Here is a 14,808-nt window from a genome sequence, read left to right as displayed (position 1 = left end):
CTGGGAGGTCGCTCTGCTCTTACGGCATTTCTCTCATTTCTCTTTGTGGGGCTGGGAGTGGTGGTGGGGGGGATTGATTTTTTTTTCTTCCGCAACTGTAGTCTTAGCATATTTTAGGATGTTCTAGCTGTCTCCCACACTTAACAGTTTTTACATGTCTTTTTATTGCAACATGATCCTAAGATTTCTCAAAGAATTAATGTCTGCAATCACTACGCATTGTGCAACAACCCGTCACTTAACACAGAATATTGAATCATGCAGTTTAGCATCACGGCCGTTGAAATTAGCGAGCGCTAAGGGTATATATATACACCTTAGAGGGCCTTGGCTTTAGTGCAACTGCTTCTTATTACCCGACTCTCACAAACGGTTCTTTCTATCAAAAAATAGATGGCTGCTCATGCATTTAATTTAGATTTGTCTACTAATAAACACACAATTGAGATTGCAGTCAACAACGATATTCTTCCTCTGGCGAAAACCTTATGGCCAAATCTGTCATCGCCCTTAGGACATAGCTCCTCTGGCTTCTGTCTAATTTTTCTGAGCCTCTGGTACATAAATCATAAATGCACAGTCTGTGCAGTGTTAAATTTTTAGGGCTCTCCCTTTAGCAGTAGTCGAATGTGAATACCTAAGGACAAAATATGACCTTTAAATGACTATAAAGGGCCAAGGCAGATACTTGGCAAGCTTTTCTTATTGCAATATTAATCAAGCAAAGAATCATCATAATCCCGGAAACTAAATAGCCATTGTAGTGATTTTATCACCAGGGAAATTGTTCATCTGTCAGTAAGGTTGTTACTAGGAAAGGGAAAATAGGGAATGTTGAAATTGCTTTAGACCGCTGAATCATTGAGTCCCTCTAGACTCAAAGCTTGAATTGTTTTTTGAGAGGGGTGGGCTGAGAGGGGTTGCTACAGGAAAGCTGTAGGTTAATCAGTTTCAGTAACACCAGTGAATGTAAGCCTGATCTCTCCTGAGGACATGAGGAAAGTGCATGGGAGAAGGCAGGGTGGAGAAGGGGACAGGGGAGCTTCAGAAACTTATTGTTTTGTCATTTTTTTTGTTTCTGGATGGCGCTTTCACAGAGGGGGAAGGTTGTTGATGAAAAGAAAAAAAGGGGGGGAAGAAACAGCATAATGTTCCCTGTCTGCATTTTCATCTAATTTAATCCAGTGGGTATTAATGAGGATGAATATGATGAAGACAGACGGATGCAGGCAGGCGGGAGCGACAGAGACACGTTTGTGTGGGAAGCATCCTTCCAGGGCCCAGAAGGCCACATGGGAAGACGTTTTGCCTCTCGGGGCTCAACGTGATGTTACCGTGTGCTATAACACAGGTGTGTGAGGAGACCTACGTGTGCAGGAGAGTCCTCGGGGTGTGCTAGGGCAGCCTGTCCCTCCATAAAACCATCTTCAGTAGTTGACATCTTTGTTGGTGTCATCGCGTGGTGGCAGCAGGCGATCATAGCGTACCCAACCGTGCCTGAGGGACAGGTCTGTTAGGCTGCAGGTTGTGCTGGAAGGAGAGCTTTATCCTTCTGCTGTGGCAGGGGCACCTCCACGTGTGGGATGAGCCCAAGGTGGGCAACAAGCGTTGTCAAGGGTGGGTATGGGGTGGGTCTCCGCAGGGAATGGGGTAGATGGTCTCCGTCAGAAGCCACCTGCCGTATGTGACGGTCTGCCTGCCAGCGAAGAGGGTTTGCGCAAGGATGGGTGAATTTGGAGGTGGAACGTGTTTGTATAAAAGGTGTCTCTGGGAAGTTGGTGTGAGATGTCATGAATCGTCTCCACACAACGAACGGGGAGCGGGGGGGTGGAAATCAGTGTGTGCGCGCGCGTGACGTGGATCCTCTTTGTACGAAAACGTCTCTTTGTGTGGGAAGTGGTGTCTTTCTGTGGAGGGCTTTTTTGGAGGAGCTTGTCTGATGGCTGCCTGCGTGGGAGTGGGGGAGGGAGACGTGACAGGTAGCACCTCCATCAACGACTTTCTGGAGGGGACGGTGTGTGTGGAGCCACCAAGGACACGCCAAGGATGGGTACATGGGGGTGAGGGTCCCAGTGGGGGCATGAAGGTGGGCGTGCAGGCAGCACCGCGCCAGAGCATCCCTCCAGGGTGGCCGCCCCGCATCCCTGGGGACCATCAGCCACCGCATGTCCCCCTGGGGACCATCAGCCGCCCCGGGCGGCATCCCTCTCTGCCGGGCAGGCCATGGCCACCGTGTCCTTCATTGTTGTCACCCCCAGATTGTGATACTGTCACAAAACTGTTGCTAGGCAACAAATGTGGTTACCGGGTCTCAGCGAATAGCTGAAGGGGAAAGCGAAGTGTTGCACCATTGTAGAGTAACCATAGCAATGACCTACTATTACAGACTAAAGAATTATCATTAACAATGTTAAAGTATCAAACGGAGGCCCAGGATCCAGAGGCTTCCAGGCAGCATCTCCGCATAATTGGGTTACCCAGGAAGAGGTCCCAACTCTTTCACAGCCCTTGGTTCCCTGTCTCCATCATCTTGGTTTTGTTTTGGGGGTTGTTGTGGGATTGGTTTTTTTTTGTTGTTGTTTAAATAAAGCAAATGCGCCAGGCATTGAAGGAGACACTTGTAAAGCAATAAAAGCGCCCACCAAAAAGAAAGAGATTGAGGTGGGTCTTGCAGAGGGAAGAGATAAGCAGGAAAGGTTTTGTATGGGCTTGCTGGGAAAGCGCACATGAAGGACGCCTTCCTGATGCATCGGTTGTGTTCAGGTCAGGTGTTCTCTGGTTAAAAATGCATATACCAGACTAAAAGCAATGTAAAATAAATGAGAAATAGCACAAGGTACACCAGTACTGAAAAGCAGACACTTCTTTTTTTCCAAGCTGGGTGAAACAGGTGAGGAGCTTTAGCGAAGCCTCGCCTGGCAGGGTGCTTTGGGGTCTCGCTTTCCGAGGCCCGAGGTGTGTTCCAGATCTCTGACCTGTGTCTGTGTGTCCGCGGTTGCTCCTGCCCAGATGCCCCCGTGCAGCCGCCGGCAGTCGTATGGCCTCCCCCAGGTTTTGCACCAACGCCCCCGGCAGCAGCAAAACGACCCCCGGACAAACTGTTGCCTTTGTGTTTTGCAGGTACGGAGCGCCACGAGCTAACTTCCTGGAAGAGTTTTCCATCTATTTTCAAGTTCTTCAGCGAGGCGATAGAGGCAAAGAACAGCTCAGTGAAACCAACCCCAACGCGGCGCTCCAACAGGATAAAATACGAAGAATTGTAAAAGGAGGGGAGGGGGGGAAACAAACAAAAATAACACAAGAAAAACACAACACCAACCTCTTTGCTGCTTGTTTTCTGCAAGCAGTCTCCCAGCCCCTCATTAGATTGTTTTCTTCCTAGAGCACAGGGTCATGATGTATACATCTAAATAGCGTTTTGCATTATTTCTAGATGAGTGCAACTGTCAAAGCAATATGGGTTCACTGGTTGTGCTTCCTGTGGGCTGTAACTTGGATTTCGTGCTGCCCATCAGCGCGCAGATTAAGGCTGACAGTGGTACTGCACAGTGCAGCATGGTGCAGCTCTAATTGCCCTGACATAGCCCTGCACCAAGCTGATGCCAGAATTTAACAGCTTCGTTGTGGTCCTATCGCCTGCAGGATTTTTTGCTGCTTCCTTCTATTTTTTGACAGAACAAAATAGCAATTACTCTTTCTTAAAGACAGCTCTAACTCAGAAGTGCTAACCAGCCCATGATTTTACACCCAGTAGCCTTCTCTTTCTCTGGGACCAGGTGGGATCAACTGTTGACTCTTTCATTTTCTGCTGGTAGGAGGGTCCAAGAAGTTTGGTCCAGATTTATAGGACACCCACTTTGTTGTAGAGATTTTCTCCTCCTGCCAGATCAATGGCATTATCTGTAGATCTTTTGAAAAGCTCCACTTAAAAAAAAAAGCCTATTCATTAACTGGGTGGATCACACTGTGAAATATGACAGGAAAAAAAATAAAACCAAAAAAAACCCACAAAACCAGAAGAGAGAGACATTGCACATTTTCCTGATTATTTTTAAACACAGAGATGCTTCCATTTTCATACACCGGGTTTGTAATAACTTGCCGTCCTGCGGTTATTCCCCGTTCCCCTCAGCTAACAGGTCTGTCCCCGCTTTCCCAGGCGCTGGAGCGGGGCCGGGGGCTGCCCTGCATGGGGACCCCGCACCACAGGTGGGGGTTTGGGGGGCTCTGGGGGGACGTGGCTGCAGCCACCGCCATCACTGTTGGCAGCTTTTCTGTGCTAAAACGTCTGGTACAAGCGACAAGACGTGCCTGATAGCGTGCCCGGCGAGCGAGCGCACTAATTAAGCTCCTTTAGTGTTGATGATGCTAAACTAAAGTGATCTTTTCTTCAGTGGCCATGCCCGCCTCGCCTCTGATGCTGCCTGCTAGTGATGAGGAGGCAACAGTCCAACACACGGGTTTGGGATGCCCCATCCCACCCACCCCTCCATGTAATGTTCCCTAACCCACAGCTGGGTGCCAGGAATTTGGGGGGTAGGGGGCGTTAAAACGAGGTGATGCTGGAGCAGGGGGTATCCCCTCCACCGGGGAGTGAAGGCAGTGGCACCCATGGTGGGTCTGGCCAGGTTCGAGCCGAAGTGCCCCGGGTGGGGGGCTCTCTGCACCCCTGGAGAGCTCACTCCCTCCCTGCTCTCTTCCCCCACCCCCACCCCCCCCGCTGCATTTAACCTCTCCCCCACCTTCCAAGCATCCCCCGCGTCAGCCCCCAGGGGTTTTTCTTCCCGGAGGGGAACCTGTTGCTGGGGGAGAGGTCTGCAGCAGGGTGTCCTCCCCCCAGCCCTGCCGGAGGATGCTGCTGCCTGCGGCCGGCCTGACCCCCCCCCCACCATCGGGGGGGGAGCGGTGGGGGATCTCCGGGGTACTGAATGTTGTGGGAAGGCATCTATTTTTTTAACTGTGGATGAGAAACGAAGTGTACAAAAATTTCTACTGTAACGACTGCCCTTTTTGTAAGGCTTTTATTCCTTGTTACCGTGCTCGCATTACCGCTTCGGCAGGGGGCTGCGAAGCATGGGGTGGGGGGGGGGGGGAGAGTGGGGGTCCTCGCCACTGGTACTTCTCTTCTTGCACCGAACACCAAATAAAGATGTTCTTTTTCGCTTCTCCGTGCACGTTTTCCGTCCCCGCGCTGAGCTCCGCGGTCGCTGGTGGGTAGCGTGGGGATGGGCGGGATGCAGCTTCCACCCCCGCCTGGGAAAACACGCGGGTGGGGCGTGTTTGCAAACGGGACCCCGGCCTGGTTTGGGGAGGGGTGTGTGTGAGCTCCACCCCCCGCCGGTATCCCCCCCCCCCCCGGCCCACGCAGGGTTGTTCGTGGCAGCGGAGCGGGGGGGGAGCGAGGCTCCTCCGTGCCGCGGAGTGGGCTGCGTGTCCAGCCCCACGGTCCAGGGCTCAGGACCTCCCCCCCGCCCCTTCCCGGGCGAGCGTAGGCGTCCCACCCGCCCCTCCGACGGGAAGCCCCGCCGACCCCTCCCCTTTCGCGAACCCTGAACAGCGTTAAAATACACCCCGGGAGAGGGGTTTGACCGGTTCCTCGTGGACGTTTGGGGAGGGGGGAGGGGGGGCGACACACGACACCGGGGGAGGTGGGGAGCTGGAAGAGTCGTGGGAGCATCCCGGCGTGGCGTGGAAAGGTGACAACAGTCCCACGGCGCGCTTGGGGGGGGATGATGCTGATTTCATGCATTCCGTCGGATCGGTGTAAAACCGCACACCGCTGGTCCCTCGCGCCGTGATGCCTTTAGCGGCCTGAGGTCTGACGTCACCCCCCTCCCATTTCATCACGGGGGGACTCCCCGATGTCCTGCAACAGCCTGTGCCACGGGTGACTTAGGGGCTGGGAGCCCAAAAGTTACATAAAAAAGGAAAAAGAAAAAGAAAAAAAAATAACCCTGGGGTAGGTTCTACAGGAGGATCCACCGGTCCCTCATGACCCAGAGGCTCATGGCCTGCCTGCCCAAAAGGTTTGCACACCCTCGTGCAAGCCAAAGTGCAATGGTTGGAGTGATGGGCCAAGAAGAGTAGTCTTTCCTTACCAAGAAGGGGGAGTAAGAAAAATATTCCGTGAGGAAAACAGCCAGCAGACCCCCAGACACATCAGGGCTGTGGGGGGAAAGAAAATGGGGAAATAATAGAAAGAAAAAAAAAAAAAAAGGCAAAGAAATCCCTCATCTGTATGGTGCAGACATGGCTATGTGCTGGTTGCAGCCATTGCGGTGTGATTCTCCCAGACTCAGCCAAAAGATGATGGTGCTTTTCACAGGAATGTGCATTTTTCCTCTGTCCCCAAGAAACATCACTAATTGTTTTCTGGTTTTGGTTGGGGGTTTGTTTGGGTTTTTTTGGGGGATGGGGAGGTGGTGTTTGGGATTTTTTTCCCTCTAGGAATTTCATTCAGAAGTACAAACGAAACGTGTCACATCTATAAAACCGCGTGGAGCCACATATTGCACCGTTCTCGAGTCAGCCAAACCAAAAATAACCTGCCAAGAATGTCTACATCCGTCGCGCACCCGGGTGGAGCTGCATCTCGCAGAGTCGAGGGATGCGTGTGCCTGTGCGTGTGTGCCTGTGCACGCACTCGTGGGTACCCGGATCTCGTGGGGACGTGTGTGCCTCAGTCTGTGCCCACGTTACGTTGATGTACTCGACAAAGTGTGAAAATTGTACTTCTCGAGAAACTTGGAAGGAGATGTCATTTATCATTGTACCATCATAATACCACAAATTTTCACTTTTCTGTTCCATTTTGGATTGCATGTGTTTGTGAGTATTTCACTAGATCAGTGACAGCTCTTTATTTGCATAATTATATGCTCTGGTCTGAAGAGAAAACTAACCCCCAAATTTCATGGGTCACCAAACTGCGACAATCAATGTTTTATCACGTATGCTAAGCAAAACCTAAGGAGCTATATGAAGTTTCTTGGGGAGTTTTTTTGCTCCTCAGAAAATTAAAGATTTTGTGCCCCTTGAATAGACGCAAAATCTTTCCAGGCTCTTTGTAACTGAATTCCGTTTGAAGGCAAAACTAGAGATTAGCGTGTAGATCTGGATTTCAGACCCACTAGCATTATTACTTCAAAGTGGATTCAGACAAGCAGCTTTACCGCATCTCTAAAATTCGCCGTCCTAAGCACTGTCACTTAAATGGTGGCAATGGGGGAGAAAAAAAAAAAAAAAAGGAAAAGAAAAGCAAAAAAAGTGGCCAAATGTGAAAAATGGAGGCAATCGCCCCATCCTTCATCAAGCCCACGGTGACCAGCGGGTTTAATTTCACCCGTTCAGAGCAGTTTTATTCTTTCTGTTGGGTGCTCCGCCCGACCCCCGACCCCCGTGTAAAGATGTAGATATTGGGCATAAATACTAAGAAAACCATTTCCCGAGCCGTAGGATTTGTTCTGGTCCATCAGGTGCACAGTAACCGCACGCTCCAGTTATGACACACACACTCCCAAGTTTCCTTCTCCATCAAAAACGCCTTGTTATGAGGAGGAAGGGACCTGGTAATGGGAGCTGACCGGTGGTGAACATCCCCGTCCTCCTCCTCCTCCATCCCCACCCGGAAGGCTGGAAATGTTCAGCTCTTGCTTTGAGTCGATTTAAAATAAAATAATATTAAAAAAAAAAAAAAAAAAAAGGTATTCACGCAGGCTTCGGGACGACCTCTCAGACGTGTGGGTGAGCTGCAAATCCTGGGTGGGCGTGCCACCGCAGGTCTCCCCTCACCCATAAACCCAAAGGTGTCTCCTGTCCCCCAGCCGTGACCTTGCCGCGGGAAGCCCGCACGGTTTGCAGCCTCTCTCAGCTCTTAGGAAGGAGAAACTTCTTTTTTTTTCTTTTTTTTTTTCAAAAAGGGGGGCTTATTTCAGGCAACATGATCTCCCGACCCCCGTGACTGCGGGGGGCAGAGCCTCGGAAGGACGGCGCAGCCCCACGGCACTAAGTGGGTTGCGAGTCCGGGGGGGGAGAAGCGTTTCTGCTCCCTTATCCGGGTTTTTAGGGTTTGTTTTGTTTTTTTTTTTTCCTTTCGTTAACATCAACCCGAGGAAGCCTTTCCCCCGGGGGAAGTGGGTTTCCAGCACAGGCTGGCACCCGCGAAGTTTGCGGGAGTGGCGTGGGCAAGTTTCGACTCCTGAGCGATTCCCAAACGCCTGCTCCAGGCAGCCGCCAGCCTGTCGCCGCCTCCTCGCCTTGCAGGAACAAGGTGAAACACGAGTGGGAAATTAAAATAGTGACGGAAGACAAGAGTCTTACACACACACAGACCCCACCCGGGTCCCGGGGGGGAGACCCGGAGAGGAGACCCGCGGGGAGACCCCCGCTCCCAGACATCCCCTTCCCGACGGCCGATTGAAATGAGCCACTGAAACACCCCCCGACCCTCCCCCGGCGACCCCGCACCCCTCATCCGGGGTCAACTAAATATGAATATTTCCGGGGGTGGGTTCTGCGGGATCGTTTATCCCGGCGGAGACAAAAGCATCACTTATTTCCCACTAAATGCAGCGCAGGAGAGAGCTGACCCCTCTGAGGAAAAGGCCTGGGTCGTCTCCTTTTGTCGTTCCCATTTCTCTTTACTCACGCCCTGCCTAATCCCCTAATGCCTGGCAGAGGGCTGTCTCCAGACTCTGCCTTCAAACTCCTTCTTTAAAGCTGCTATCATCTCCGGCACAATTAGATAAATACCCTTCCCGCGCATCTCCCCTCCTCCCGGGACCCTTTTACGCCTCCTCTTCCCAAGCTCGGCTCCCCGCACGACGAGATGTTGTTTTGTTTTCTGTGGAGCGAAGCCCTTGATGCGAAGGGGTCCCCCGTCTCTACATTCAGGTAGAAAAAACAACGCCCTCCCCCCACAACACTGTGCCCTGTCCTGCTCGCATTTTGGGGAGAAAGCCGGTAAGATTACAGGGAACTTGTCAATGTTGATGGCAGCAAGTCGGGCGCTGCCAGCTTTCCCTGCTCCTCCGTCCCCTTCCCAGACTCTCAACTTACACCTCCAGTCCTTCTTCCCTAATTCAATTAAGATCCAGCCTTTGATTCGTTCTCTGTTCGGGGGCTGGCTGGGGTGGTGGGGACACCCCACCCCACCCCCCCCCGCACACCTCTCTGCGTGCGCTTCAGATGGTTTTTTTTTGTTATTATGGTGATTATTTGGATTATAAATGGTTTCCTTTGTACTTTTTGCCAATTTAGTGTGCATCCTCCCGCCAGGGGGTGGGTGGGGGTGGGGGCGGGGGCAGGGAAGGACTGAGGAGGGGAGAGCAGCACCAGGACTACGACGGAAAAGCACTGTGGGGGTGCCCCTTTGCCTATGGCAGGGTTTCCCGTGGGTTCCCTACACCACCGTCTAATAGTCGGTCAAGAAGATCAAACCCGGGAACGTTCCCGAAAATCGGCCCCGCAGTCGGGACGAGGGACCACCGGCCAGGATGCCGCCTTTCCCAGGAGGTCTGGGAGACCCCCCCCGCCCCACCCCCCCCGCCCCCTCCCACCCCCCCGCCCCTCCCTCCCTTCCCCGGGGGGGCGGCGGCCCCGCCGGCGCTCGGGGCGGGCCCAGCACCATGGACAGCGCCGCAGCCGCAGCCGCCGGCGCCGGCGGGAACCGAGGGGTCCCAGCGTCCCCCCACGGGCCCCCCAAACGCCCCTTTCCAACGCACAAGCCCCCCCAACCCCCCCACACTCACACACGCCGCCGCCCAAGCGCTGCTCAGCCCCCGTCGGGCATCTTCCAGGAGTGTCGGGACCGCTCCGCCCTGCCGGAGGGGGAGGTGTTGGGGGGCTGTCGCTCCCCGGGGAGGGGTCCTTGGGGTGGGGGACAGGGAGCTAGTTGGTGACCTGGCTGTCCCTTCAGCCGCACACCTAGAGCCGCGGGGCTGGCGGGGAGAAACTCTTCCCCCGCCTGCGGCACTGGGGCAGGCGAAGGAGAAGGGGGGTGGGGGGAGAGGAAAAGTTAGTTGCTCGGTGGACCCGTCCCGGTGCGGGGGGTGTCAGGGTGTCCCCCGGCCCCGCTGCACAGGCCCTCGGCCCCCGCTATGGGGAGGCACCGAGCGCCGCTCCCCCGGCCTCAGGCAGCGCGCCGGGTTGCGGGCGCTGTCCCTGGGCGGGAGGCGTGAGGGGGGGTTGGTGTGGGGTCCCCGCGGCCCGGGTCACCCCTCCCGGGGGCCATGTCCCGACCCAGGACCGGTTGGAGGGGTCGGGGACCCGGAATCCGTTTGCTCAGTCCCCCAGCTCTGCCGCCGCGGTGGGCCGGGGACCGCCCGCCTGCTCCCCGTCCCCTTGTCATTTGGGGGCTTCCCGGGGGTGGTCCCGAGGCCACCCCCGCCGCCCGAACCCCCGGCCTAACGCAAGCCACCACCGACCTAAACCTCCGCACAGGGGTGCGGGCTGCCCACACACACACCCCGGGGGGCCGGGACCCGCGGCGGGGGGCTCCGGGGCGTTTTGGATGCACTAGTACCCACCCGGCTCCCCACAGGGCAGGGGGCTTCGCCCATCGACTTCGGCGCAGAGAGAGACGCCCGCATCAAAGGCTTCGCCACCCGCGCACGAAACCGAAGCCTTAAATATTTTGCAGCTCTGAATATTCCCCTAGAATGGTGGAATTTTTTCCTTTCATTTTCTTTTCCTTAATTTTCTTTTATTTTTTATTTTCCCTTTCTCTCCCTCTTTCTTCCTTTTTAATTGGTTTTTTTTTTTTTTAAGGGGAGAAGAAAACACAACCGCCTTCCACTCCGCACCTTCACCACGGTCAGGGAAAAAGGACCCCCAGAGCTCTGGCGATCCCGGGGTTCTCCGAGCGTTTTGCAGACGCAAAGGCTGGAGTTTCGTTAGGATCCGCCCCAACTTTTTGTATTTTGACCCCAACCGCCCAGATTTAGTTGCTTTTTCTGATGGTTTGAGGGGTTTTGGGGTTTGGGGAGGTTATGGTTAATTTGGTTTTTTAGGTCCCTATGACTCTGTCTCCTTTCCCAGGACCGGGTCCGCCTCCGCCCCTTGTCCCAAGCCGGTGGAGCAGGCGGCACCGGCCGCGCTTTCCACGCACCGTGCGTGGCCGTGACCGCCGCCCCACTCCCACGCGGGGCCGGGCGCTCTCGGCCGCGCTCTGCGGGAAGGAAAGGAGGGCTCAGGCTTGTTCTCCCCCACTTTGGTCTGTGGTCCGCCTGGGGAGCACAGAAAGTTTCCCGTACGAATGGAGCGAATGTATTTTATTGCCCTTTTCGGAGTCTTTTTTTTCTGCCCACCGCTCTTTGGGAAGAAATAAACAAATATTCCCCAGCCCCAGGAGGAGTCCCGAGACCTCCCCTGCGCCTTCCTCGCCCTCTCTTCCTTCAAAGTCGTTTGAAATGACTTTTCCTGTCTTTCGGCCATTTGTCAATGTCACATCCACGCTGCCTGCTCAGGGGGAGGGATGTCCCCGCGCGTTGCCGGTCCCGCGGGCAGGCGGGGGTCCTCCTCCCCAACCCACTGCCCACTGGCCCTCCCTCCATCCTCTCCCCCTCGGCCGCACCTCTACAGATCCGGGGGACCAGCCCTGAATCGGGTTTCTGTCCTGTCGCAGGCTCGCGACATGCGGCGTCTCCGCGGGGGTGGGGGCGGGATGCCACGGACACGCACCTCCCACCCGGGGAGAGCAGCGGGGACCTGAACCAGGAATGTGGGGGGAGGGGGACACACACACACGACACAGGAGAAATGTTGGAAAACTCCAGGGGGGAGCTTGGGACGCAGCCTTCCTCCTGACAGCCCACTCCCCACCGCGGTCCTCCTCAGCGAGGGAAGCGCTAACTAACGCTGCAGCGAGGATTTTTGCGCTGCGGAGGGAAGGAAGAGAAGGGATTAAAAAATCAAATCCAGGCTCCTAAAGTGTTGATAATCCTTGGGGAAAGGGGGTGCTCGCCTCTCCGGCGTGACACCCCCCGATGGGGTGGGGGGCTGAGCCCCGGCGGGGCGGGATGCGGATCCCGGAGACCGAGGGAGCACCGAGCCCTCTCCTATTTCTTCCCTGAAACGAATACCTGGCTAGGCTTAGCTGGCGAGAAATTCAAAGCTCCGGCAGAAGGGCGATTGTCACGGCTCACTTCCTAGCTAGATGTTTTACTGGGTTTTGTTTTGTTTTGTTTTTTTTAATTATTATTATTTATCTCCCGGGAAGGTAGAGGGGATTTGTTAGCGTTTAAGTAACTGTAGTTAGAACAAAAGCCAAACTCTTTAGCACAGAAGTTTTCATTATCAGCTTTCAACCTTGCAAAACTAGAGCCATTTGCTTAACTTAATCCGTAACATATGTTTGCAACAGTAGCAGATTTTTTTTCTTTTTTTTCTCTCTCTCTCTCTTTTTTTTTTTTTTTTTTTTTTTTTGGTCTGTGTGGTTTGGAGCTGATCAAGTTGTAAATTTTCCGCCTTAGGATTTCAGCGCCTCCTAGTTACAGCCTAACACCTATTGAGGGAGAGAGAGACTCCACAAGGCTCCCACGGCACCGAATCCGAACGATCCGACCCAAAAACCCCTAATAAAGTTTACCAGTCAGGCCACTCAAATTCCTTCAGATTCATCCCACGGAGGAAAGGAGCTGACACGTTCCTGAGAAAAGGAGTTCAAATGAGCAATTCCGCATCATCCCCATCCCGCATTGCCTGCGAGGCAGCGCAGGGTGATTCTCTGTTTACTACGAGTTTTCCCCGTCTCACAGGCCACTTTCCTCAAGGTAGCGCAGGAAGGATGCGAGCGGTGGAAGCCTCCCAGTTCAATTAATAACACCCACCACCGCCGCGCTGGCGGTGATCACGCCCGCCTAATCCGCTCTTTGTTAGTTTTACCTCCTACAATAACTTTTTAAACACCTGTCCTGCGGGAAGGTAGGTTCTTCTGCAGAAAAGTGAGGTTTAGCCTTTAAATACGCGGGCTGTCGTGGAGCCCTAGCAGGGCGAGGGGTGATTTTGAGGAAATATTCCCGCCCCACCCCGCTATTGAGCGCTATCAGTCTGTACCTCGGGCACTGACAGTCGCCCTGGAGAATAAAATAATAATAATAATGATTAAAAAATACACAGAAGGGCCCACAGCCTTGAAAAGATCAAAGGCCCGAATTTGATTTTACGGCGCTTGCACTCTGAATGCGTCATAATTGTTCTGGTGGGTTAATGACGGAGTGACACAGGGGCTAACTCCGGCTGACGTGATTCTATCCCTGCTGACACCGGACCCGAGGAGACCTTTTCCACGGCACCTACGGCAAATCAGCCTCGTCCCGCGGGTCCGCGGGTGCCGGTGGGGGCTGAGGTAATTCGCTGCGTGGTTAAGGACACGCGTGGGCGTCAAAGATCCCCCGCCCCCCCCCCCCCCCCCCCCCCGCGGACCACCACCGCACAGGAGCCACCGAGGGGCGCAGCCCGCCCGCCCCATCCCGCCGCCCCCCACGCCCCCCGCGTGTGCGGTTGTTTGTTTGGTTTTTTCCCGCGGGTGCCAGCGCGGGTGCGGTGCTGGCCGCGGCGGCGTGGGCCGGCGTGGCGGCGGGTCCCGCGAGGCGGAGCGCCATCTAGCCCCCGCCGCGGGAAGCGGCGCGGGGAGCGGGGCGGGAGGCGCGGAGCGGGGCGCGGAGCGGGGCGCGGGCGCGGAGCGGGGGGCGAGCGGTCGGCGCTGCCCCGGGGCCGCGGGAAGCGCGGGGGGGAAGCCCCGCTCCCCCTCCGAAGGGACAGCCTCGCTTCGTCCTTCACTTCTTCGCCTGTTTATTAGGATACCCTAGCCCTCCATATTTTTTTCTTCTTTTTTTTTTTTTTTTTTTTTAATTTATTCCGTGTGAAGACGCTCCGCGACGCGCAGATTTGGGCGCTGCGGAAGCGCGCACCTGGCTGCTTACCTCCAGGACTCGCCATCCCAGCTCCTGCCTGCCGGGGAAAACACGACGGCACACACACACACACACACAATAATATAAATATACATAAAATAAAACATCTTCTTGACGTTATCACGAGGGGCATGGTGCAATCGGGGTGCGGGCAGGGTGCGCTCAAAGAGCCAAGGCGAGTTGCCAAAGCAGCGAGGGGAGCTAAATAAGCTGCCTTAAATGTTACCTGAGAGCAGCAGCGCCCTGGGTGAAACTTAGAGACTTGAATTTTCCTTATCTGCAAAAAAACAAACAGGCGGACAAACTTCGCGGGGTGTTCGGATCCTCCTTCCAAAGGGAGCAAAACAAAGGCGGGGGGGGGTGTGTTAAATGACCGCTGCGACTCCCGTCCCGCCATGGGTCACCTCTTATTTCTGAGATTTGTAGGGATCCCAACGACCAGGGGCGGGGTGGGGGGAGGGAAATTAAAAAAGAGAATGCTTTATGCATATGATGCAATTTTGTGTGCAAAACCGCAACCGCCGGTGGTGTGCGGAGAGGGGAGCGGTCCTGCCAGCGCACCCCAGGCGCCCATGCTGCAGGACGACTCCCGCAAACCCCTCGCCCGAACGGTCGCCCGAGGGTTTGGAGGAAAACGACGAACACCAATGCACGCCTATGTATTAAAGTGTCTTTATTGTCAAGTCATTTTAAACTTTTGCTCGACTGTTTCAGAATTTTCAGTCACGTACAGATTATTTCCTAACAGAAAACCATGCCGTTTTCTCTTCTGCGGTATTGCTTTTGTTGTTTGGGGGTTTTAATAACTTATTGATTCGTGTTGTGCCTACATCAGCGTGCTAAAATGTTGCTGCAGGTCTCTAGCTTTTCTATTCTTTTTTCTTTCTTTCTTTCT

The 14,808-nt window shown here is 54.5% G+C and overlaps 1 protein-coding gene across 2 annotated transcripts in view; it reads left to right on the top strand.

Moving 5' to 3' along the window:
* Nucleotides 1-5,081, top strand: part of ARB2A (ARB2 cotranscriptional regulator A) — a 282,286-nt gene extending 277,205 nt beyond the window's left edge. For both annotated transcript variants that reach the window (XM_064437772.1, XM_064437773.1), the window contains one exon: nt 3,121-5,081. In XM_064437772.1, coding sequence (XP_064293842.1) covers nt 3,121-3,263 — 143 coding nt within the window. In that variant the 3' untranslated portion in view covers nt 3,264-5,081. The remainder of the gene's footprint in view (nt 1-3,120) is intronic.
* Nucleotides 5,082-14,808: the final 9,727 nt, after the last annotated feature.

The sequence above is a fragment of the Phalacrocorax carbo genome, chromosome Z, assembly GCF_963921805.1.
Source record: "Phalacrocorax carbo chromosome Z, bPhaCar2.1, whole genome shotgun sequence".
Classification (NCBI taxonomy): Eukaryota; Metazoa; Chordata; class Aves; order Suliformes; family Phalacrocoracidae; genus Phalacrocorax; species Phalacrocorax carbo.
This window is presented reverse-complemented; position numbering and strand designations above follow the sequence as displayed.